The 26691-nt window shown below is 44.9% G+C and overlaps 1 protein-coding gene across 7 annotated transcripts in view; it reads left to right on the top strand.

The window, feature by feature from the left end:
• Kalrn (kalirin RhoGEF kinase) overlaps positions 1–26691 on the top strand; it is a 627901-nt gene that overhangs the window by 479177 nt on the left and 122033 nt on the right. For all 7 annotated transcript variants that reach the window (XM_076867942.2, XM_076867955.2, XM_076867941.2 and 4 more), the window contains one exon: positions 13813–14059. In XM_076867942.2, coding sequence (XP_076724057.1) covers positions 13813–14059 — 247 coding nt within the window. The remainder of the gene's footprint in view (positions 1–13812; positions 14060–26691) is intronic.

Genomic DNA, 26691 nt, shown 5'->3' with positions numbered 1-26691 from the left:
CCTCCTGTTCTCACACTCAACACACTTGCCAGATGCATGTTTCCCAAAAGACTGGAAGTGTGGGCAGGGTGGGACATCACTGTGTGGGCCTGCCTGCCCTGTGCCCATGCCAGGGACAGTGGCTGGCTGGGAAGGAGGGAGTAGGCCCATGGATGAGGGAACTGGATTCTCAAGACTTGAAGACCTGTCTCTGCAGTTTGCCTTTGTATGATCCCCAGCAAATCACTCACCTCTTGGGGCCTCAGTTTCCTCATCTATAAACTTAGATAATGACAACCTTCTGGGATCCTGGAGGATCAAATAACATCTGTGAGAGTTCATAAACCATAAAGGGCTATACAAGTTAATCTGTTGATTTCTCAACTCTTACTCTGAAGTTGAGAAATCAACAGATGTCCACTGCATTTTGTCCAGCCCAGGTGGCAGTAACTAGAGGTGTTTGCTTTCTGAAGCAAAGCCACTTAAAGTAGCTGCTCCTCCCGAGCATGACTTTGCAAAAGCCTTACTGAGACTGGTTCTTTCTCACGTGCTCAGTTGCACACCCCTGAACTGGCCTGTGCTTTCTTCCCAGCTCTGGTGCTGGCAGTGCTTGGATTACCTAACAGTTAGACTGACTGGGGTTTCCTGATCAGCCCTGAAGGCGCTTGGCCTCTTTCCAGGGATCTCTTTGCCAAGTTCCTATGTGGACTGTATACCTTGACCTCTACCCTGACTGCAGTGTGAATGTGTTATCCACCCTGATTTGGCAGTCAGTTCCAAGAATTCTCTTCCTAGCCTGAGTCCATTCTGTTGTTTCTGTAGGAAGCCTGATGGAAGAAGAGAAGGAGGTCATATCCTTGGTCCTACAAAAGGAAATTGTAGCATAAATCACACCAACACCTTTTAACCTAAGGATTAGGAATGTGATTGCTTTTAATTTTTTTGTCCAGTCTGCCAATTCTTCTATATCATTGATAGCACTTTGGAAATGCATGTCTGTTCCTTGGACACAAGGTATTATGGCAGAAAAACATCTTCAGTCACGTTCCAAGTCAGGATGACTAGAGAAACACTAGTGATGCTTGAAAGGCACGTTACGTGTCTGGGTTTCCCTATTAATCTGTGCAGTCCTCACAATGACTCTGTCTGGTGGGAATCAATACCATACCTATTTTACTGATAAGAAAATGAGCCAAAGAGAAGCTAATTAACTTGTTCAAGGTTACATAGATAGTAACAATGGAGACAGACTCAAACCTAAGCCATCTGGCTCCAGATCCAGTAACTCACAAAATAGAAAATGGTGACCCACATCTGAATAATTGAGGTTTGATAACATTTTGCACTTTGGAAAAATAATTGTCTCTGCTCTTTGGCCTGGTTCCCTCTGAAGCTAAACTATCCAGTGTTGTACAATCCACACAGTGGACAGTTCCAAGGAATGCCGGGAGGCCATTTAGAGGAGCCCGAAACTTCTCACCTTTCTCTCTTCAACCTGAGGTTTTCCCAGCCACCTCTCTTCCTTCTTCTGCAGGTCAGCTGAGGTTTTCAGAGATATTCCCATGGGCTTTTTGTCTTCTTTCCTAAGTCCTGGGGAGTGCCTTCCGGCTCAGTCTTGGGAGAGCTCAAGGCATGTGGGAGAGGCCTCCCTCTCAGCAGGACAGATACCTCTACCAGTGTTTTAGAGGCCCAAGTTCATTGCCCTGTCCTTGCTCCTGCCTCTCATTCTCATTCTCTCTCTCTCTCTCTCTCTCTCTCTCTCTCTCTCTCTCTCTCTCTGTCTCTCTCTCTCCTGAATGAACACATGGAAGCATGCACTTTAGGTTTGCAGGTGACACACAGCTAGAAGGAATCACCATTGTGATAGACAAGACAACAAGAACCCTGTGCCTTAGCTAGAAAATTTAATTGAACAATGATCAATAAAAGATTCTATGAGTTAAAAGCCTCAGTAGCCCAAGGACAGAAAGGGGAGGAGCTGGCTTGAGGAGCCCTATAAATGAGAGTGTGGTTTCTTTTTTTTTTTTTTTTTTTTATTGGTTGTTCAAAACCCTACAAAGCTCTTGACATATCATATTTCATACATTAGCATACATTAGCTTCAAGTGAGTTATGAACTCCCATTTTTACCCCAAATACAGATTGCAGAATCACATGGGTTACACATCCACATTTTTACATAATGCCATACTAGTAACTGTTGTATTCTGCTACCTTTCCTATCCTCTACTATCCCCCCTCCCCTCCCCTCCCATCTTCTCTCTCTACCCCATCTACTGTACTTCATTTCTCACCTTGCTTATTTTCCCATTCCACTCACAACCTCTTATATGTAATTTACTATAACAATGAGGGTCTCCCTCCATTTCCATGCAATTCCCCTTTTCTCTCCCTTTCCCTCCCTTCTCATGTCTCTGTTTAATGTTAATCTTTTCTTCCTGCTCTTCCTCCCTGCTCTATTCTTAGTTGCTCTCATTATATCAAATAAGACATTTGGTATTTGTTTTTTAGGGATTGGCTAGCTTCACTAAGCATAATCTGCTCTAGTGCCATCCATTTCCCTGCAAATTCCATGATTTTGTCATTTTGGGGTTTTCAGTGCTCAGCAGAAGCTCACGGCGCTACTTGACTACATGTCTCCCAGGCCACTGTGAGAGAAGCATAGTGTTCAGACAGAGAAGTGAGTGCCCGCTGGGCCTGCTCTGGGCCATCCAGTTCCGTTCTGGGTGTCCCCATTAGGAGGATAGTAACATGTGTATCCAGAAAAATAGAAAAACATGATGGTGATAATGGAAATTGCTCCTTTGAGAGCCAATTCAAGGAATATTTTGGAAAAGGGAGAACTTAAGGAATTCGTTTCTAGCATGCACATGGGTGAAGCTCTGGGGAAGAAGGAATGATCTCTCCTGCAGGACCCTGGAGGGCACACTAAGAACAGTGGATGGAAATTCCAAACACAGAAACGTTCTTATCATTACAGCTCTCCAGCAGGAAGGGACAGCTTCATAAAGCATAGACTTAGATATTTTGGAAATATCTAAGTATGCATGGAGTAGGAAGGTAGGTTAGAAACTCACAAAGACCCAGGACAGCTTCTGAGTTTCTGTTTTCTGGGATCTTTGCTGCTCTCCCAGCTTTGTGTCCTCTGCAGTTGTGTCCAGCAAGATCTGGAAAGCCCTCTGTCCACACAGTCACTGGTCCATACACCAGAGAGCACAGTGGTCTCCATGACAACATGGAATGTCACTCAGTCCATGCAGAAATACCATAGATGTTAGCATGGACATTCTCTTAGCCTGATAGTCATTAACCTGGAAAGTTTGCAGAAAGGTGTTCTGAGCCTAGATTTTAAAAACCTGAGTCTGGTCCTTGCTGCACTACCAACTAGCTTAGGGTCCTTAGTTTTTCCACTAACAAGTTAAGAGTGTTGGATAATCTTCAATTTACTAAATTACAAATTCACTAATTCATTCAATAAATATTTATTACATACTGCCTTCCAAACACAGTCTTCCTTAGATAAGCCCGCTCCTCTTTGGAGTTTCATTTACTTCATCTGTAAAGCCAAGGGGATTGGATTATGTGAACTTCTAATAGGCCATGAATGTGCCATGAATTCAATACCATCATTTCAATCCACATTTCATTGTTTTGGCTAAAAAGTTTTCATGCAAGGTTCAGATGAATGCTTTGCTAAAATCAAAAACTATTTTGGTGAGGCATTTCTTCAACCTATTTCTATTTTTAAAATGAAAGGATCAATTTTAATTTGTATCTATCAAATATATATTGTATTAAGAGAAGAAGAGAAAGGAGAAAAAAGAGGGAAAATTGAGAAGATAACACATATTAGTCCTAATAGTTAATGCTTATTGAGTGCTTTTGAGGCTTTTGAGACTTTGAAGGTCTGAAAATGACTTTGGTGTATTCTTACTCTCAACTGGTAATTTGTCTGAGTATAGAACCCCAGGTGGGAAATAATTCTCACCAAGAATTTAGAAAGAATTGCTTCACTTCCTTTATGTCCTAATGTTGGTATTGAAGCCTGCAGTCATTATGATTCTTGATTTATGGGTTTTTTTAATGATCTTTTCTCTCTCTCTCTCTCTCTCTCTCTCTCTCTCTCTCTCAGCTTTTAGAATGTTCTTTTTCTAAAAGTATGTGCTAATACTGTGCTTTAGAATGGGTCTTTTAAAATTCATTATACCATCCACTTAGAGCATCATATCCATTTAGCAATTCTTGCCCTTCAATTCTGGGAATTTTTCCTGACAAGGTATTCCTTTCCATTCTGTCTGTCAGGAACTTGTTAGATCGATTCTCTAATTTTCTTCTGTTTTCTCTCTTATTTCCTCTCTTGGTGCTCTTGTTCTAGCTTCTGACCATTTTCTTTGACATTATCTATGAAATGTTCCATGTCAAGCTTAATATCCTTAATTTCTAAGAGCTTTTTCTCATTCTGTCATTTTCCTCTCTGTAGCAGCGTGTTTTTTCACGAATGTAGTATCTTCTCTCAGCTCTCTAAGGAGGGGATAATACAGTATTGTTAAAACTTCTACTGTCCTGCTTGCATTTGGCTTCCTCTGAGTTCCCGGACCTTCTCGCTGACCTATTTTGAACTGTTAGAGAGGCTTCTTTGAAAAGTCTGGTGCCCTGCAGCTGAAGGTTCTCCAGCTGTGTGAAGCATAAAGGCTGCCTGGCTCTTCCTCCTACTGGGGGGGGCGGGGGGGGAGGGGGCTCATTGGCTGGAAGCCTCACTGCATGCTGTGTGACCAGGAGGGCACCAGAGGGTTGGGTGGGGAGCAACCTCCAAATGTCAGTATCTGAGTATCTGCACATCTTTTCCAAGGAGTAATTGCCAAATGTGCCTAAGGTGTTTATATGTGGCTGCTGGTGTTCTGGGACCTGTGAGACAACAGGGTGGCAGCCATCTCCCCATTCCATATGTAGGCCTTCATTGAATTTCAGTGTTTTAGGACAGAGTGCACAGAATTGAGGAGGGGTCTTGGTGTCTTCTCAGACTCCCAATCCATTTTCTGATTTTATCCCCAAATAGAAACCCATCCTCAGTGTCACCTGCGCCTGTGGGAAGGCTGTACAGAGCTCTATGGCAGGAACCTGCATCTCGTCTTCTCCATTCTACCAGCTTAGATATGGCTCTTGCATCTACTTTCTGTCATTTAAAACAAAAAGTTTTTGTTTGTTTGTTTTACTTCTCTTATCCACTGTTATCTCCCATTGGAGGTAATACCCCTTTTGTCATTTCTGTCAGGTTTTGGGGTTAATGAAGGTACAGCCCAATACTAAAAAGGTGAGATTTTGTTTTGTTTTGTTTTGAAAAGAACAAACTAACTGGTGGGAATGGGTGGGCAGCCAGCTAGAGAGACCGCTCCACCATTGTAGCCAGACTGCTCCATTACATGTGAGGTAATAATTCATGGAACAGGTTCACACGTGCACTCAGCAGGAATTTATTGATCATCTGCTGCATGTCAGGCATTGCTCTAGGCTCAGGAGATACAAGAGCAAGATAGGGACTGTTCCTGTTGTCTTGGATCTTATAGTCAGATGTGGGATATGAGCAACAAATGACAATAAACCAGACATCATGTTAATGATAAGTGCTCAAGAAAATTAAATAGGGCTGAGTGTTGGTGAATGAAGAAACCACTCCACTCTAGAGTACTAAAACCATCCCTGAAGTCCTGTTGCCTCATCTTAGGAATGAGGAAATATAGGTATGGAAAAGGAAGGGATTGGCCCAGTGTCACATGTGGGAAAACTTGACCAAAGCCTCCCAATTCCCATTCTCAATCCCCACTCCCAATCCCTCCCACTATTAATTACTGTGCAATTCACGAGGTCTTATGAGACCACAGTGCTCCTTAAAGCACCACGGGAAGCAACTAAACCAAATAGCTCCTCAGGTGCAGTAAGCAGCAGCCACCCCAGCTCCAGTGAAGAAGGTAAAACACATTAGTAAGCTTTAGATTCAGTCTTCCAGCATGCAAAGTGAAGAGGTCCCAAAGATCCACAGTATTCCTAAATTTGCTTCAAAGTTATAATCAACTGAAGATAAAACACAACACTAAACTCTTGTCAAGGGATCTCATTCCTGGAGAGCCCAGACATCTGACTTTCCCAATATCACAGGGACATGGGTTTAGTAAGGGAGAGATTTTGCATTCACCACAATGAGGTCTCATCAACAATGTGGACTTTCCCAAATCTTCCATACTATCCTAGGAAAAATTAGGAACTATCCATCAACTACCCCTTTAGACTCAGTCTTCCAGTATGTAAACTGAAGTATTATGTCCTCTTGGAATAGTTGCATTTTTTCCCCACTATATTTGTCAATTCATTTTTTAGGTTGTTATTGTTGATGTTATTGTTACTTTCATTATAAAATAACACTTAGGTTTAGAAACATTGGGCAGTGTTAGAAATAAGAAAGCAAAGTGGGGCTGGGCACAGTGGTGCACTCCTATAATTCCAGCCACTTGGGAGGCTGAGGCAGGAGGATCCCAAGTTCAAAGCCAGCCTCAGCAACTTAGTGAGACCCTGTCTAAAAATAAAAGGGGCTGGGGATGTGGTCTGTGGTTAAGCACCCCTGGGTTCAATCCCTGGTACTGGAAAAAAAAGAGAGAGAGAGAGAGAAAGAAAGAGAGGAAGGAAGGAAGGAAGGAAGGAAGGAAGGGAGGGAGGGAGGGAGGGGGTAGGGAGGGAGGAGGGAAATTACCCAGAATCTACTACCCAACAAAAACAGGGTTAACATTTTGATGAATTTCCTTCCTGTTTATTTTGAATAGGGTTGTTAAGTGTTGATGTTCTTCACAGAGTTATATACGCAATAATACATCCTGTCCTTTTTAACTTTCTATGTGATAGGCAGTTTCGAAGCTATTACAAAGCTGCATGGACATCTAGTGGCTACCTAATTCATCATTCAATTAGTGGATGTGTCATAATGACTAACCCTTCCCTTCTTGTTGGGTTTTTATATTTTAGTTTTAAGGGGCTTTCATGTTATTGTTGCAAAGTTTCCCCTCCTTAAAAAATTGCTATTATAAACATCTCCACATTTATAGACGTGTAAGGGCAGCCACATGTCACTCTGGTGCTGTGTCTCATTTTTGTGTACTTGGAAGGGAATCATGTAATATTCTGCTTTGAGGCATTTTGTGGAAGGGACGTTACCTAATTCAATGAAACCACCCTCTGAGGGTAGAAGCCAGATAGCAGCAGCAGGTGCAGGGAGTGGAGGGGAGGAGGACGGTCTTTCTACAGGAGCTGACAGGACTCCTCAGTGCCCTTGAAGCCATGCCAGGTAGACGTGCTCCAACTTCACATTATGCTAGGGCCCCTCTGGCCTCCGGCGTGCCATAAATATATAGATGTTAGTTCGTGTGAACTCTGCCTCGCATCGGCTGCGATCTGTGGAGGAGTTAGGTGGAGGTAGTGAGCAGGCAGGCCGCCAGCCAGCAGAGGAGGCGGAGGCCTGATTTATCTGATGGGCAGCTTGAGCCTCCGCTCTGTCATATCAGATCCAAGCTCTTGGCAGAGCAGTGTCAGGAACGGATGTGCGTGGTTGTCAGCAGGCTCGGGTGGCAGATATTGTGGGCAGTTACCAGGCTCCTGGGAAAGAGGGGTTTCTTCACTTGGAAGCTCCCTGGCAAGTAATGTGAATGAGGAGTCACGAGCAGATCCTCATTTTTCATAAAAGCATCTTGGGTCCCCACCATTTCCTTGTCAATTGTAGCAGGAAAAAAAAAAAAAAAAACATGTCCTGGCTTGGGGGGGCCCTTTAAAAATGTCCAAGTCACCTCCCCTAGACAGCCTTAAGGCAGGTCCTCTAGTTGGCCTGGATTAAAAAGAGATTATCAAAAAGGAAAGATGTGATTCATTTATATAATAGTGTGTATGTATATATACAGTCTGCTCCCAGACAACATCAAAATCAATTTCTTTTTATTTCATCTCTACTCCTTTCTTCCCAAATTTAAATAATAATTAATACTTCCAGAACTTATTTAAATGAGCGTTTAGAGAATTAATGCTGCTAACAGCACTGTCCAGGGTGCTTTATAATTATCATCTCATTTAATATTCATAACAACCTCTGCAGTCAGTACTGATATTGTCCTCATTCTACAGATGAGGAAACTGAGATAAAGAGGTGAAGCTACTTGCCCTGGGCACACAGATGGTGAAGAGAACCAGAGTCCATGTCCCTAACCCCTAGGCTGAATGCTTACTTAGCTCTTCATCCATTCAACACTACCCTCCTCCAGATTCTAAGACCAAACTTATTCCTATCCCCAGGGAAATGCTGGGATTTGAGCTGATAGCACGGAATGTCAGCATGAAGTCAAGTGTGTGTTTCTAGTTCTTCTCTGACCTCATACAGCACTTCTGAAATCTTCTCTCATTCCCTACACTCTCTGAGTCCCTGTCTGGATCCCCTTCCTGGGAGTGACACAGACATTTTCTCGGCTCAGCTTTCATTTTTCCCCCACTTCTTTCCAGTGCTGGGGATAAAACCCAGGTCCTCATGCATACCAGGCAAGCTGTGATTCCAGCTACTCAGGAAGATCACAAGTTTGAGTTTGGCCTTGGAAACTTAGTGAGATCTTCAGCAATTTAGTAAGACCCTGTCTCAAAAATAAAATAAAAGGGCTGGGGATGTAGCTCGGTGGTAGAGTGCTTGCTTAGTATGTGTGAGGTCCTAGGCTCAATCTCTAACACCTAGGAGAAGGAGAAGGAGAAGGAGAAGGAGAAGGAGGAGAAGAAAATGTAGCATCCATAACAGATAGTAAAAAATATATACCACCTGAGGGCAGGGTGTGATAGGGCTTCCTGGGGACCAGGGAGTCATAGCTCCCTTCATGAAGGAACAAAAAAAAAGGAAAAAGAAACGAAAAAAAGGCAACCCACTGGTGATCTTAAATTAGAAACTCACTAATTTAAGAAAAGCAGAAATTTTACTTTGAGGTGGATAGAAAGGGTCTTCTCAGGAGCACTTCTTTTCTCTTGAGAATATTTGAAGGAAGATGAGAAGCTGAGTGCTGGCTTGTTTCTTTTTAGGATGAGTATAACAGCTCAATGAGGAGTGGGTTCAGTATGCAAGTTGCCGTGTGTAAAATCTACCTGGGAAGATAGATTTTACACATGATGAAATCTACAAGTCACAGAGGGAGGTCGCACCCCATGCAATATTTATGGACAGACAACTACAGACAGCCAGAGGAAGAGCATGTAGCTAGCATGCAAAGACGGGGTCAGAGGCTCTTTGAAATGATGAACTTGATTAGGAAAGAATGGGTGGGGGAGGAAAGGAAAGACACATCAGGGAAGTGGGAGGGGAGACCTGTGAGGGAGGAGGCTGTGTGTACTCTGGACTATGTGGATGTCCAAGGAATTGACAATTTAAAATAACTGTTGGTGTGTAAGTCAGGATGTGGGGAGAGGTAGAGCAGGTTGGGACCAGGGGGCCTTGCGGGCTGGTCTGGGAAGGGTTCTGCCCCAGGAGGGATTAAGTGATCAAAAGACAAACCCAGCAGGGAAGTCAGGAGAAGCAAGGGCTTCACAGCTCCTGTCTGTGTGCCAGTGGTTAATACGTCAAGAGGGGAAAACAAGCCAGAGGTGAGCTGTGCATTGCATCAGGCCCTGTGGGTAACTTTGGAAGGAATGCTCTGCCAAGAAGAAAAGTCAGGAAACACAAAGGGGCCATCTCTCTGAATAGGAAATATTGGAACATGAACCAAATGTGAGGAACCTTCTGAGGGCCTAAAAGGGAGAATTAGAAAACAAATATGCCAAGAACTAGAGAATAAAAATCTAAGCACTTGCCAAGGAAAAGCCTTAAAGTAATGGTTAAGAGGCTGTGGGGAAGAGAAGAATTAGGACCAGAGATGCCATTGGCACTGTTTTCAACAACATCAACATAAAATTGATTCAAACTCCTGGGACCAGAGACAGCTGCTGGACATGAAGGGGAGCTTTCAGAATGTGCCGTCGCCATGGACTGGGGACTAAGGTAGTAAGGGGGAGGCCCAGGGGAGTGGACAGGCATTCACTACTAGTCCTTTTGAAACGGATGAAAGAAGCAAAGAAAATAACATCCATAGGGTTGTGGAAAGGGTGACTTGCTGAAAGACACGGAAGACCAGGGCCATCAGGAAGAAAAAATGAAAATGAGCAATTCTAAGAAACGATGGCTGAGTGTATGTGAGGAATTGGGTCTTATTGGTTAATCGGGGGTTTGCTCCGTGTAACTAATTTTCATTAGGTGTGAGTTCACAATGAAGGAGAAGACCTAAAACACAAAACACAGATAAATCACGTTTAAGGACTGCTAGTGAAAGTCTCATAAGTGTGCCAAGAGCATTTGACCTCCCTACTCTTGACCTCTACTCTCCTGGTCAGCCTCTTGAAACTTTCCCATAGGATTCCAGTCCTGGATTCCTGAGCAGGGCTTTTCAAGTGTGAGCCCAGGATCCCCTGGGCACCCTAAAGCCTCCTTGTTACTCTGGGCAGAAGATGAGGAGGGTCTGTTTCAGGGCCAGCCCAGCCTGACACCATCTCACCATTTCTCATATCCGCACCCTTGGCTGCCCCTCTGGAATTCCCTTTGCACCATGGGGTGGAGACCTGCCTTAGTAAATCTTTTTGACCAAGTGAAAAGGTGAAGTGAGCTGCACCAGGACATTTATCCTGTACTTTAACCATAATTATTTTCTTGACTAGCTTTAAAGCTTGCACATGGCTAACTATCAGGTTTGTGCTCCAAAGAAATTGCCCACTGATCCTCTATCCACTCCCTCCTGCATCTTAGAGGTCTGGGCGATTTATAAGAGGTAAACACCACCATCTAGTGGTGCTTCTCTGCAGGTACTGGATCTTGAATTGTAGACACAAAGCCTCTCCTATTCCCTCCCCTACAAGTTCCATCCCTCTCCTCTCAATCTGCCCATGGGGCTGGTTGCAACTTACTCTAGGGTTCATAGGCCCATGAACTCTACGGTTCATATACTATCTAGATAATGCACTGGGCAGTTTGAAACCAGAGCCTCAGGTACCCTCTGCTCTGCTCAGCAATATGCTGAAAGGGCTATACCCATTCCTGGCTGCAACCAGGTTGCCCTGAAAAGCATGTGTATGCTGGTCAGGTATGCCCAGCCTCAGGAAAGAATGAGAACTACCTGGTATTGACCAGAGGAAAAGCTCTAAGAGGGTGTTGAAGCTCAGCAATAGAAATCCTTCAGGTAGCCCGGCACATGGCTCATGTTTGTAATCCCAGCAGCTGGGGAGGCTGAAGCAGGAGAATCAAGAGTTCAAAGCCAGCCTCATCAGCTTGACAAGGCCCTAAGCAAATTAGCAAGACCCTGTCTCAAAATGAAAAATAAAAACGGCTGGGGATGTAGTTCAGTGGTTAAGCACCCCTAGGTTCCATCTCTGGTACCAAAAAGAAAAATAAAAAAGAAACCCTTCAGGTTGGAAGGAACTTTTCTGGTCATCTAGGCCAGTGTTCTATAAGTACATTAGTAGGAGATGGAATCTATTTAGTGGGGTGTCATCAGCGACTGAGAAAAACAATGAAATAGACTATCAGGGTGAAACTTATGTTTCAGTGAAATGTATGTTCACATGTGGTGTATACCATCAAAATAATATGATGTGTTTCTTAGAGAGGTTGCAATCCAGAGAGTTGAAGAGACATGCTGTAGGCCACACCAAGGACCAGGAGCTTAGGCCACTGCCTCCCACCCACTCCATCAAACACACCCAAAAATAAGGACGGACCTTGCTTAATGTTGTGTGGTTTAAGGAGCATGGGATTCATGGTCAAGTCTGGCAGGGCAACTGTGGGAAAACCATCTAGCCAGTGTTTCCCAATGTCCTAGAGAACCCCTTTCCAGAATCACAGCAAATGTTCTTATTAAAAATAGACCTCCCTGGGCCCTAACTCTGGCCTGTTGCATCATAATCTGCAGTTGGGGCTGACACAAGGGAGGAGCAGCTAGGAAATCTGCATTTTATAATTCTCAAGGCAATTTGTATATAACTCCCCTGATCTGGATATTTCTGAATTGATATCTACTGCCATGTGGGATGGTAATGATCACATTACCTGGTTGGGGCAGGGACTTTTCTAACTGTAAAGCTGTCTACAGATATGAGCTATTACCATCCCATAATAACCTGCACTGAAAGATGTCTTGGGGAAGACGGGACTAGGAGAGCCATGGTGCCAGAGAGTGGGGGCTGTGCATTTATGTAATAGGACCAGGGAAGTTAAATGGAGTGAAGGAGCCAACAGCATGTTTTCCTCTTCTTCTGTGTCTTCCGGCTTCCACCTTCTGTCAAACAGATTCCCTTCCTGATCTATCCTGGTGGCAGCACCATGCCCGCCCATGAGATGTGTTCAGCACAGACGTCCTGCTCTGTGGCTGGTGGGGCTGCATACTGCCAGCCGTCTCATGTGTATGCTGGTCAGGTATGCCCAGCCTCATTTTAACCTTTTCAGGCCCACTGTGACAATCAAGTCCCTTTAGTGGAAATTTCTCACAATCCCTGAATGCTGAGCTTTTGCTCACTGTGGGGCCGCTGATGTCCTGCTCACTGTGATGTTCCCTGGGCCTACCACTTGGCAGATCTTCCTCTCCCAGAGTGCATGTGAACTGCTAACCCAACACATCAGGACTCACTAGCATGGCTGCTGGTGCAGATGGTTTCACTCTGAAGGCTTTAATCAGAGGTGCACAGGATAAAGTCCCTGGAGATGATCTGGTGTGGACTTTCCCTTTGTACCACTGTTTGGGGATAAACCTTAGAGAATAAGAGGCCAGAAAACTGGGTCTCAGCCTCCTCATTCCTTCCCTTCCCATCGCTGTACTCCAAGTGCAGCAGCTCTTAGTACTTAAGACTCTAAGTACTTAGTACTCTAAGCAGGCGCCCTGTGCTTGGTTCTGTGAGCTACATTGATAACCAAATGGGTTCTCAGGAGATGGAGGCCAGAGGGAAGGGGTGGTCACACCACCAAGGGAAAAGTGAGCAGTCTCAGTGCCTAGCCAGTAGGGTTTGTTCCTGCCTTCAGGGTTGCTGCACCTGTTATTGGCGCTGTCCCAGGATCAGTGCACATGCAGGCCTAGGGAAGGCTGAGCCCAGTACCAGGGAAGGCATAGGTTCCTAAATGAGATCCACCCCTCCTCTTTCCTGCCCCACAGTGACCAAGCTGATGGCCCGTTCTCTTTTGGGCACCAGAAGCCCCTATTTTAGTCTAATGCCTCCAGTGAGGGGTGGGAATGGGGGATGTCACAGGGGTTAGAAGGAAGGGAACTCTTCTGTTATTCCCTCTAGAATAGTGAGTGAGTTAGAAACCCATGCAGCACAGTTGCAATCTGAGGGGTGGCAGTGGGGACAGGAGAGGGGCATGGAGTGGACCCCTTGGAAAGAGGAAAGGGACATACAGGAAAGGGTTGGAAGCACATTTGGCTGGAAGTTTGGCAAAGGAGTCATGGAAAGAACGCTAAGGAAGCAAGAAAGACTTAGAATGAAGCCCTGGTTCCTGGCAGGCTCCAGACTGGCTACAGCTGGAACTTATGAATGACCGATGACACACTGCTAATTGCCTTTTCTTCCCCCCTGTTTTCTCTCCTGTTCCCAATTCTTTTTTTTTTTCTATCTTCTGCCTTTTCTCCACCCTGAATCCCATCTTTCCCCTTCTCATTCCTCCCATTCCTCCTTCCTCCGCTCTCACCCACCTTCTCCCACATTTTCTCCTCCGTCCCCCACGCCCTCACTTCTCACCTATCACCATCATCGCTAAAGCTCTCTGGAGGGTGTGAGCTGACCGTGGTCCTCCAGGACTTCAGCGCAGGCCACAGCAGCGAGCTGACCATCCAGGTGGGACAGACGGTGGAGCTGTTGGAGCGGCCCAGCGAGCGGCCCGGCTGGTGTCTGGTCCGAACCACAGAACGGAGTCCCCCTCAGGAGGGCTTGGTCCCCAGCAGCGCCCTATGCATCTCCCATTCCCGAAGCAGTGTGGAGATGGACTGCTTCTTCCCATTGGTGAAAGGTAGGGAGAACGGAGGGGGAGGGTAGCACGGACCATGAAGAGCACCAGGGAACTGACATCTTGTGAGCCTACTTTGTGTGGGACTTCTCTGGGAGCTGGTAATGGAGGGAGTGGGTTGGGAGCTTGAAGAGAAAGAGCTACTGGTGGCTCTGTGACTTTGGGAAAGTTGTGTAACCTTCTGAATTCATCTTATCTTCAAGAGCAAGGTTGAAGTCGGTGGCCTCCACGATCTCTCCCAGCTTTCCCACTGTATCACAGGGTATTTGGGAATGCCCTCTTCTACCTGTGGTCAAGCATGACCCAGACTCCTCCCTTCTCTGCTGATCCACTCTCCTACCGTGGCAACTGCTGGCTCTCTGACCCCCCAAGTACTTGACCTGACACAGAGAATCAAGCAAACCCAGAAACCAACCACAGCAGAGTGGGTCTTGACCCTCCCCTGGCTCTGCTGGGCTTTGAAGCCCAACACTCATTGGCTACCTTTGATCAATCCATTATTTGGGCCATAGCTCCTATTTTACATCTGCTCTGTGTTTGTTCCCTCCATGTGCTCGTTTATTCACTTTTTCTCATACCAAGGAGATTAAACTACTTAGAACTGTGGTTCTCCAAGGCTGGCCCTGCCCTGGGAACTGGTTAGCAAAGCAAATGCCCAGGCCTAGCTCTATACCTGCTGGGGGTTTAACCAGCCCAACTCACACATGACTCTGATGCACAGTCAAGTCCAAGGACACCAGCTTCCAAGGTCAGAGTCATCAGGGCCTCCAGCTTGTGCATTTTACATTATGGAAACTGAGGTGCAGAGAACTATGCAATTTGGCCTTAGTTCTGAGTCAGTTTTTGAAACTTCAGTCATCAACATCTGGGATACCTTCTATGAAGACCTGTGCTGTTTATGGGAAAAGTCTAAATATCTTGAGACCCTGGAGACCCCATGAAAGCTCTCTGATAGTTAGTATAAGCTGATAAAATGTCGAAGCATTCCGGTCTCTCCAAAGCCTGACTTCCTCCCTCTCTCCGCTAGATGGCAGTGGCAGGCTGCCCCGTTCTCCCTTCCAGCCTCCTTGGTGTTTTCCACCAGAAGAAAAATGCAAACTAAAATAAAACCTCCTCCCTAGTTCCCAACACACTCCTGAGACCCTCCCCTAGTTCAGCCACCATCTGCTTTCTCCCTGTCCTCTGGAGCCAAAGGAAGGGCTGTCAGGAAGTTGTCAAGAGTTTGTAATTGCAGATGCTTATCCTCAGTCCTTTGAAGTAGGCTGTTAGAGAACGTCTCATACCTGGGAAGAGGAAAATCAGGAAACTCAGGAATTCAGTTCCATCTGGAGTCCAGCCAGGAGAAAGTGGGACTCACAGAGGGCAGATTGTTGTGGGGGAGAAATGAAGTATTCAGTAAATAACATGACACTGCCTGGCACTTAATGCACATTAGCTGACATAAGTTGTTAGGTCATTTGTCATATATTATTTACCAGAATACCTACAAACTCCCGCAAGTTGAGAGACCCCATCTACAGACTCAAAACCAAGGACAAAGAGGCTGGGAAGGCTAAGTTCCTATAGATCCCCAGGTGTGAGTTGTTTTCATTGAGAGTACTTTGGAACTTCCTGACCTAGCCTGCCCTCCCTATCCTGGGGCTAGGTATGATGTGCATCCCCTCCCCGCTGGCCCCACTACATGTAGGGACAGTAGCTGTGACCCAGAGATGGGTAGTGGAGGCATTTAGGGTAAGAAATCTGCAGAGATGAGGTTCTCTCTACTATTGGATAGGTTAAGAGGATGATTAACTAAATATGGGAGCTGAGAATATGGGATGGAAATGAGAGGCAAGAGAGAAAGAAGAAAAGCAGGCTGTCATAGAATTTTCCAGCTAGCTTAACCAGTCAGCAGGTCTTCCTAAAGGCACTACCAGTGCCTGTCTCCATGCTGTTGGCTCTTATTCTTTGCAAGTTGGTTCCTCTCTCCCCAAGCACAGACTGATTAAACTGGGCCTTCAGGGGCAACCTGTGAGCTCTCACTATCAATTTACCCATGTAGGCTCAGAATGAGGAGTGCCTTCCTCAGGGTCAAAATCTCTTTTCTGCATGGAGCCTCCTTTGTGCCCTTAATAAGACCTTGTTTTAAAGTAGCTGAGACTCCATCAGCTGTTCCTGCTTGTATTACAGCTTGCTGCCTACGGACAAACTGGCCTTTTCTTCCCTGTGGTGACTGTCTCCATTGGACCCTCTATCTTTGAAGTGATGCAGAATGCAGGGTTCTTCTGGAGGTTGTGGGATCAGGGTTCTTCTGGGGTCATGGAGGTCAGAATCAATTTCTTTCTCAATCCCTAGGAGGAATTGGTCCCCTCAGCCTCTCAGTGAGTGCCGAGTCAGCACTCTATGTCTGTCACACGGGCTGTGCAAAGCAGGGGACATCTGGGATATGCTGAGTGCTATGTGAGTGCTCAGGCCAGAAGTGGTGCACCAGGACCACAAAAATGTTAGCACCAGGGAGGGAACTTGGAGAAGCAGTGGATGGGAGTCCTTACCCCTGACTGCATAATAGATTCACAGAGGAGCTTTCCAACTGTCACCCTAAGGCCACACCTAGAACAACTAGACTCAGAATCACCAGGGTGAGGACGGGGGTGGGGGAGGAGGCAGGTTTTTTTGTTTTGTTTTTGTTTTTGTTTTTGTTTTAATGCTCTGTAGGTGAATCTAAGGTACACTATGGGTTTTGACCACTGCACTAGCTCAGTCTCTTCCAAGGAGACTTCGGGGCACAGGAAGGCAATAAGCCAAAGGAAGTATTGGTGCCAGAGCAGCAGCAGACCAGGACTTGACCTCCTCGCCCACACTCAATGCCCACTCCACTCGCTGGGCTTCCCGGTAGCTATAGTAGGGCTACAGGGTTCATTCTCTCCTGCACCTTCTCTGGGGCAGTGGTGGATTTTTTTCCTCCTGGTACATCTGCAGCATGACTCATGATGGGGTTGGTGAGAAAGAGCACTGCTAGGTGGCAAAGTTGGGGTGGGACCTGCCCTTCCTATTGCTTTCCTGCCAGCCTGACATCTCAGGGCTTCTCTGTGGAGTTGGGCCCTCTGGGATCTAGCCATTCCTTTTCATGATCCCCTCTCCACTTTCTCAGCAGCTAGTGGTGGTGGGCAGCACCTCCCAAGTGACAAAAGACTTTGTAGAGGTTTTCAATTCCAGATGCCTCTTAGATCCACCTGCAGGATATTTTTTAAAACACATCTCACCCTAGAACAACTCAGAGTCTGGACATCAGTGTTCCTAAACATTCTTGTTGATTCTGATATTCTGTAAGGGTTGAGAACCACTGCTTTATGGGTTCAGCACCCCTACCTGTTAGACTTAAGAGCTACTTAAAGATGTGCAGGAAGGGTTAAGTCCCAATATTTAGATTATATAAAGAACTCCTGCAATTCAACAACAACAAAAAAAAAACTGGATTCTAAAATGAGCCAAGGACTTGAATAGACATTTCTCCAAAGAAGATATATAAATGGCTGATAAGCCCATAAAAAGATGCTCAGTATCACTAGTCACTAGGAAAATGCAAATCAAAACCTCTCTGAGATATCACACCCATTAGGATGGCTGTTATTTACTACACACAAACACACACACACACACACACACACACACACACACACACTACACACACAGAGGGAGAGAGAGGGGGAGGGAGGGAATAACAAGTGCTGGAAAGGATTTGGAGAAATTGAAACATTTGTGCATTGACAGTGAGGCTGTAAAATGGTACATCTACCATGGAAAATAGTGTGAGGTCCTCAAAAAATCAAAAACAGAATTATTATATGGTCCAACAAACCCACTTCTGGGTATACATCCAAAAGATTTGAAAGTAGGCACACAAACTGATATCTATACACCCATTTTCATAGCAGCATTATTCATTATTCACAATAGCTGTAAGGCAGAAGCAACTGAAGTGTCCACAGACAAATGAATAGAGAAGCAAAGTATGGTGTATATTTACAACAGAATATTATTGAGCCTTAGAAAGGAAGGAATATTTGACACAGGCTATATCACAGACAAACCTTGAGGATGTTGTGCTAAGTGAAATAAACCAGTCACAAAAAGACACAAAATACAAAGTATTGTTCCACTTATGTAAGATACCTTGAATAGTCAACTTTACAGAGGCAGGAAGTGGAATGGTGGTTGCCAAGGGCTGGGAGGAGAGAATAGAGAGTTATTGTTTCATGGGTACAGAGTTTCAGTTTTGCAAGATGAAAAATGATCTGGAGAGGGATGGTGTTAATGATTGCACAACAAAGTAAATGTACTTAACGCCACAGAACCGCACACGTAAAAATGGTAAAAATAGTAAAAAGGAAAAGAAAAAGTTGGTTCCAAATCCCTCTACCCCAGACTCCAAACACCAGTCTGGTTGAATAGGACATCTATGGGTCTTTTCTTTTCCTGTGCACTTTATTCCTGGCTTGGGCTGGGCATCTGGGAATTGTAAAGAAATGCCTCTTTGCTTAGTGAAACCCAGATCAGAGCTTTCATGGTGAGCCCTAGAAGCAGATGCTCCTTAACACAGGGACAGTGGCATGGCATCATGGGGGCATACTCAGGCTTGGGCTCTCCTGATGATTTCTGCTGTAATTGCCTCTCTGGCCAGAGGAAAGTTCACCAGGCTGTGGAAGGCAGTTTAGAACAGTGGAGAAAGCTTGGGGATGCGGAACTGGTCTGTGATTATTCAACTTAGATTAAGTTTGTAATCAATTTACCAAAAGATCTAGCATTTATTGAATCTTATTACGGACCGGATTCTGAGCTGATGCTTTAATACTAATAAATTAGTTGTCCTCATTGTACAAACAAAGACATAGTCTTAGAGAGATTAGGTGACTCGCTCAAATCACATAGCTGACATGTGGTGGGCCTAGATTTGAACGCAGACTATCTATTCCCATTCTCACTTTTTGACATGTTCTATGTCCTCCCAAGTCTGAAGGCTTCCAGACAATTCATTTAGTTTATCCTCCATCTCACAAGGTTCCCCTGCATTAACCAATCTGGCTGGATGAGAATTTGAAGAACATTAACCCCATTACGAATACCACACACCACTGTCTCCCTCTCCTTCTCACCTCTGGACCCATGTGCTTCTCTCTTGGAGTAGGATTAGCAATCAGAGACAGATCCTGTCCTGTGTGTGCTCAGCCCCATAATAAGATCCTGTTGTCCGTAGCTGAAGCAAAACGACTCTGCACAGCACTCTGGATAGCAACTGAGCTTGGTCCAGCTCTGATAAGAACCAGCCAAGCCCTGGAGCTGGTCCAGCCTGTCCAGCAGTTTCTGCAGGATGGGAGCTTCCTGCACATTATGCTGCCAGGAGCCCAACGCCTGAAAGTTCAGGCCCCTTGCCTTTCTTGTCCCTCTGCTATCAAATCCAGGGAATAAAGCCTCCTCTGCCTCTCAGGAGAGCCCTCCAAAATCTTTTCTGTCACATACTTTTTAGTGTGATTCTGCGTAAGAAACAACAAATCTCAGGTTTTTAGTTGACTCCATGATGCCTGACACCATAAGAAGCTAAAAATCGAAGATTCCCCAATAATTCCTTTCAGGTATGAATGAACTTGCTACAAACTATAGCTGGCTGGTCCAAAAATCCCTCTTTATTTGTGCAGGCTTGTGTCTGTAATTGAGCAGACGTAGCCACTTTGAACTCCCTTCCTCACAGAAGCAAAATTATACATGGGAGTATGATGAATGAGGGTAAGAACAGGTTTCTACACTAGCCTACACACTCCTATCTCATTATAGGTTGAATTCTTGTATGTTTGTGATAAAAAATAGTGATGAGGCATTTTGAAGAAATGTGTTTAAAGATACATGAAGACATGTTGGCAGACAGTCTAAAAGGAGCTCCTAGTCATTTTTCAGAGTGACAGAAAGTTAGAATTGAAGTTTTCTCTTTTTATAATGGAATATAAGTGGTTCTTGATTACATTTAATTTTAATTCAGATAATTTGGGCTTTGGGCTCTTAGACTCCTAAAATCAAAGAATAACTGAGGGCTGGGGTTTTGGCTCAGTGGTAGAGTGCTTGCCTAGCAAGTGTGGGGCACTGGGTTCAATCCTCAGCACCACATAAAAATAAATAAATAAAATGAAGTTATATTTTTTAAAAAGAACCTGAAAGATGTTTAGGTTCACACTTTCCCTTAGTACAGCTAATCCCTCCTATAGTGTCCCTGATAGAGAGCCAGCCAGCATGACTTGAGCACTCCCAGGGACCTGGAACAAATTACTACTAGAAGAAGCCCATTGCATTTTAGTACATTTTTGATGCTAGAAAATTCCTCATAGTTTAGTACTGAACTCAGGACATGTCCTGCTTATCCCTCCTATATTCTCCCCTCCCAGACCCCTAATTCACCGTCTCATCCCCCCACCCCCGCTTATAATCTTTTTTTTTTAATTTATTTTTTATTTGCAGTTGGACACAATACCTTTATTTATTTATTTTTATGTGGTGCTGAGGATCGAACCCAGGGCCTTGCACATGCTAGGGGAGCGTTCTACCACTGAGCTACAGCCCCAGCCCCCCTTCTAATCTTTATCTGTAACAAAGTAATATATTTTGCTCTTAAAATGTTAGATACTTCTTTTCCTGAGGTATAAGCACCTAGCAATTTCTCCATAAATCTTTTAATTAATTTTTAGAACAGAACAAAGAACGTTAATTAAATTCAACACTCCCAACTTATTTAAAATGATTTGGCTGTGTGCATTCATAGTTCTTTTAAACTTCCTTGATTTAGAAATTTCCACAGTATATCCTCACCCTTATGGGGATGGGACACCCCCAGTCTCTCACTCAGACTCCTAACCTGGTGTTCTCTCTGGGCACGAGGCTTAGAGATGAATACCTTCTACTCAGAGACACTCTATGTACTGATTAGCTTTTTCTCGTTATTCTTGACAGTCATTCATATTGTTATTTGTTCTAAAATAGCATTTTTATTCTTTCATCAATGTCTTCTTGAATTACCTCTTGGACCCCATCCCACTTCTAAAACTGTGTGGTTTGTTCTTTCCTCTATCACATCAGGTAAAATAACCTTTGTTAATGTAAATTAGCCTAAGTATCCTGTATTTAATGCATTTAAAGTATAGCATAAATATCTTAATTGTGAGGTCCAATGTATTAGGTTGGACCACATGAAATTTCCATTTTTATAATAAAAAATTATTGACTATCAGCAATCTCAAATGTTTCAGTCTAATAGGATCCAATCAGCCTGCCTTTTCCTTGGAAGGGTACTCATAAATCTTGGTAGAAACAAAGGAGGATCTGGTCCTCAAGTAGTCAGACAGGCCAAAAAGAAGACAGGATGAGGAGTGAGAAACCACTTGTTTTGAATGAAAAGTCACTTCATCTTCTTGGTCTTAGTTTCCACATCTATGTGAAGGGAAGCTGGTAAAACGACTATCTCACAGAGTAACTTGGAGGTGCAAAGGTGGCAATGTTAAGTAAAGGTACTTTTTAAACTGTAAGGTTGGTCTTACTGGCATGTGTACAGCCTGGTATCTTTAGAATTAAAAATATCAATAAAAGTGACATGAGGCTTTACCATGGTACATAGCAGGCCACGGAGAGAAGACTCTTAGAGTAACTAAGAGTCTTGGGGTAGAGTACCTGAGTCTGGGTCCTGACTCCACCACCGACTACCTAGCTCATGACCTTGGGCAACATGCTTAGAAATCTATAAAATGGCTTAATAGAGCTGACCTCCCAGCCCACATGCCATGCTAGAGGCAGTCAGTTAATGCTCCTTTCCTTGCCTGCCCTTGGTCCCAGTTTACCTGTATCTGAGTCTAGGTTGTCTCCAGGCTGAATCCTCTCCAGGGCTGAACAAGGGTCAAGGTTCTGTTTCTGGTTTCATGCATAAGGTTTTCAGAGACCCCAATATTGTCTCCAGTCTGCACCTCCTCTTCCCTCAGTTTCTTCTATTCCTGGTCTGTCTGCCCTGGACTCTTTCCCCAGTCGACCCATAGCAGGTCCATCTGGCTCCATGGTTTCCTGAGAACTGGTGTCTGTTTCCCTCTTCTAGCCCTTTTGCTTTCTATCCAGAGCTCTGAGATCATATCTGATAGATTTGAGCTAAAAATCCAAGTTTCCCCCTGCTTGCCCCTCTGGCACTCTGACCTTCTTTGCTGGTTAATTCTGGTGATTGAAGGTAACATCCAGGCCATGCCCTCTTGGTGACGGTCGACCTATGTGATGGAGGGCTTTGCTGAGACTGTGTCAGGGTGCATGTGATGGTGTCACTCTTCAATTCAAAGAAAAGTAGAACAAAGGAAATTTTGTGAAAATTGCCTTTCATATGTCCATTTTAACTGACTTGCCTCCACTTGCTTGTCTGTTGGGATGGGCCAAAAATGGCTTTATGATTATCGACCAAGGGGATGGGAACCCTCCCAGGATACGGTTTCAGGAAGAGGGAGACTCAAGTGCCTTCCAATTCACTTTTTTTTTTCTCTTTTTCTTTCTTTCTTTCTTTCTTCCTTCCTTCCTTCCTTCCTTCCTTTCTTTCTTTCTTTCTTAATAAGGCAGCAAGGACAGTTAGAAATTGTGCCCCAGGCCTACCTTGCTGTGTGTTCTGGGTGAGACATCCTGCCTGTGGCTACCATCCATCTAATATTACTTAGGACATTAAAAAGTTTGGAATCAAGGCCTCAGAGAGGAACATATGAGCCCAGGCCACATCCTCCTCTTCACACACCTCAACCAGGCTGCCTCCAAGCAGAAATGAGCAGCAGGAGGTCTCAGCCTGTCAAGAGAAAGAGCTGGTTTCTATGGCTCCTCCTGCAGAGATATTGTATTTTCCTCTTTGTAGTTGGCCTGCTGTGACTTAGTTTATGCTACATGTCAATTTCAGCAGCTGTATGTACCTGCCTGCTGGTACCCACTGTAAATTTGGGAAATCTCCATGATGATGGTGTTTTGAATAGGATGATGTTTTGAATAGGATCCTTGTGAGCTGGGCATGGTGGCCCATACCTGTAATCCCAGAGTCTCCGGAAGCTGAGGTAGGAGGATCATGAGTTTCAAGCCAGCTACAGCAATTTAGCGAAGCCCTGAGCAACTTAGTGAGACCCTGTCTCTAAATAAAATATAAAAAGGGCTGGGGATGTGGCTCAGAGGTTAAATGCCCCTGGGTTTGATCCCTGGTACAAAAAAAAAAAAAAAAAAAATAGGATCCTTGTTCCTTGACGCCTCACCTGCCAATGGGTGGAGCTCAAAGCAGCAGTGAGCACAGTGGGATTTAGTCCCACAGCAGAAATCCCCTTATGATGGTGCTTTCCCAGGGAAAGCTAGAGGTGGTCAGTACAGGTGAGGACACCCCAGACAGCAGAGTGTTCCTTTTCCCCTTGCTTAGAGCTAACTAAGCTGAAACTATCTTCCTCCTAAAGGAACACAGGAACCCAAGAATGTTGTGAACTGACCTGGCTTTGGGAGAGAAAGAAGATGTGGCTGTGGTCTGGGTGGCCACCTTCTCTGCTCAGGGAAGTTCAGGGATGGGAGGGCCTCAGACCTTGAGGAGCAGCCCTTGTACACCCTGGCTTGAGGAGCTCTCAGCAATGAGATTCTGAGGCTTCTGAGCAGGACAGAGCAGTCAGGACCCTGCTCACTGCCTTCCTGTGTCACCTGCACTTTGAGAACAACTCCTAATTGAAGTCTGTGTAGGCTTAAAACTGCAACCTTAACCCAGACATGCAAACATGAGTGGGAAGTGTTTCCATTTACAACTACTGACATGTATAGGACCAGCCCTCTGCCCCCTAAGCACTCACTGGGCAGCCTGCCCCTTTCTTCGACTTGCTGTTGAAGCTGGCCTGCATTGCCTCATGTTCCCATCTTGGTCCCCAGCCACAGCAAGAAACTCTGATTCTGATATTATTTCCACTTACCTTCCTTGCCACATGGCCCCATAGGCCTCAGGAAGTTGGTGCCTGCCTTTGTACACAGATAGGCAAAGAGGCCATTACATTGCTGACCCCCAGCACAGGGAGAAGGCCCAGGCCAAAGACCCTCCTTAGCTCACATCCTTCCAGTGTGTCTGGTCTCTACCTCACACAGACAAAAGTCCTTCCTGTGGCTTCTGAGTGCTTCAAAGGCCTGACCTAGAACCTGTTCTGACTCTACCCCTATGTGTTAGATTCCTGAGGCTGCTGTAACAGACTTCTGTGAACCTAATCACTTCAAACAAAAGCATTATCCTGTAGTTCAGTGAGTTACAATCTCAGAACAAGTTTTAACAAGCTAAACTCAAGGTGATGTCCTCTGCCACAGGCTCTAGGGAAGAAACCATTTCCTGCCCTTTCTAGCTTCTAGAGGCTCCCAGCATTCCTTGGCTTGTGGTTCCTTCCCCCTTCTTCAAAGCCAACAGTGTTGCCTGTCCCTAGTAGTCGCATCTCCCTCAGACCTCAGTAGGAAGTTCTCTGCTTTTAAGGGTGCCCATGATTGCACTGTGCCCACACAGATAATCCTGAATATCCTCCCATCTTAAGGTCCTTCACTAAATCACACCTGCAAAGTCCTTTCATGTAGAAGGTGTTGTATTGACAGGTTCTGAATATTAGGATGTAGACATCTCTTGGGGGCTCTTCTTCTGCCTACCTCATCCTAGCATCCTCTTGACCAGCCTGCCTAACCCCTGCAGAGTTCTTGTGTGAGGAACCAGGCTCAGTGTGTTCATTCCCTAAGACCTGTTGAGGAAACTGGCCTAAGTCTTAGCAGGAGGGCCTGAGGATGGGGACAGGGAGTAATGTCTTGATGCTAGAAGTTCTGACTGAGGACATCTTTAAAATCCCATTTCCTGTGAAGTTTTTGAGGACAGATGAGCTAAGCATCTCTCATTTGTTTGGAAGGTTGAAAATTCAGAAATAGGAGAACAGTATCTTCCACTGGAAATTTTCAATAAACTGAACGGCAAAATTTGCTCCATTTAATGCACCATAACATCTTCAATGGACCCAACGAAGCCACATGATGCTGTAATTGCTCCTTCTCCTGTGGGAGGGGAGGTGGCACTGACAGTTGGAATTAAAATGCCATCCCCTATGGTGGACACTGGGCAACCGCAAGCCCACCTAAATTGAAACTCAGTCCAAGTGATAGACTGACACTTCTTACTGCTCTCCTTTGGGAACACTTTGACCTACTTACAAGTAAGTGTTTTTGGAAGTGGCTAGAACCTGGAGGGGGTTGTTTTTAGCAACTCTAGCTGCAGCCATCTTTCACTTTGATAAATAGCTCTCTCCTCCTGAGCTCAGGCCAGCAGTGAGGCTCAGCATGGATCTCTAGAACATGTCCTTACTACTAGCAGCTCTATCTCCCTATCTCCCAGAAGAACATGAACATTGGCCATGCTAGGGAGACACTGGGTCCTTGGTGTAATCCCACAATCTTCCCCAGTATTGCCTGGATGATCCCCCTACCTTGGGCCCGGTCCAGACTAGAAGACAATCAGCAATCCTTCCTTCCTGAACAAAAGGGGCTGTTTGATGAGATGAGCTGGGGCTTAACTCTCTTGAAGATAAGTGAGAGCTAGAAAGAGGCAGGCAGGGGTCAGGTGCGCAGGTGCAGAGGAACACATTTATAGGCCTGTGGTTAAAATCATGTCAGATGGCCTAAATGATGGTTAACCAATGAGTCCAGGAGCTACCCACCAGATGGATGGTGGTACCCAAGAGGCCAGCAATGGTGTAGTGGTTACCAAGCAGAGATAATTAGAGATAACTATGCATAATGGTAACAATCAGGCTTTTTCTATGGACATTACTATTAAAAAATACATATCACCTGGGAATAGTTACCCATCTAGAAGTCCCACAATTTTGAAGAAAACATATATTTGGAGTTCAAACTAAATGTAGTATCAACACATACATTGCACCTCCCCTGTTTAAACTCAGGCTTCTGGTCACCAATGACTACTGTCTCAGTTCCTCTTTTCACATAAAGAAGATACCTTTACCTTATGTCAAGGACTTGTCTGTCTTCAGTTTCTTTTATCTGCCAAAGAAAACCAAGCCAACTGCTTTTCTTAGAATTCACCCTGTTGTTCTTTGCCTTTACCTGGGGAACATGTTATCCAATTTGTATTTCCCATATAAATGTCCCTGTACAGTTAAGTTCAGTGACTTGCAGGTAGTAGATGTTCAAACACCAATTACTTGTTGAGTAAATGATTAATACTTGGCTTGAATTGCATGATTGTAAGCCATACCCACAAATGGAAGCCAGGACTGGGTTATTTGAAAAAATACATACTATCCTGGTATCAACAATCCAGCAGATCAGAGGTCTGAAATCTACACAGGGAACATGCACTTAGCTGCTGAACAGCATGACACGGGCAGAATGCAAGCACCATGGCGTGCACCTATAGTTCCAGCTACTTGAGAGACGGAGGGAGAATCACTTGATGCCATGGGCTTGAGGGACCAATCATGAGAGTTGAAGAAAGCAAAGGTGTGTGTTCAGGGGCTTCCTAAACTCTACCCACTTAGCTGACACTCTTGCTGGAGAGTGGGAGACCTTGAGCCCCGAGGCCTGAAGTTCTCAGATCTGACTTCACA

Source organism: Callospermophilus lateralis, chromosome 10 (assembly GCF_048772815.1).
Source record: "Callospermophilus lateralis isolate mCalLat2 chromosome 10, mCalLat2.hap1, whole genome shotgun sequence".
Classification (NCBI taxonomy): Eukaryota; Metazoa; Chordata; class Mammalia; order Rodentia; family Sciuridae; genus Callospermophilus; species Callospermophilus lateralis.
This window is presented reverse-complemented; position numbering and strand designations above follow the sequence as displayed.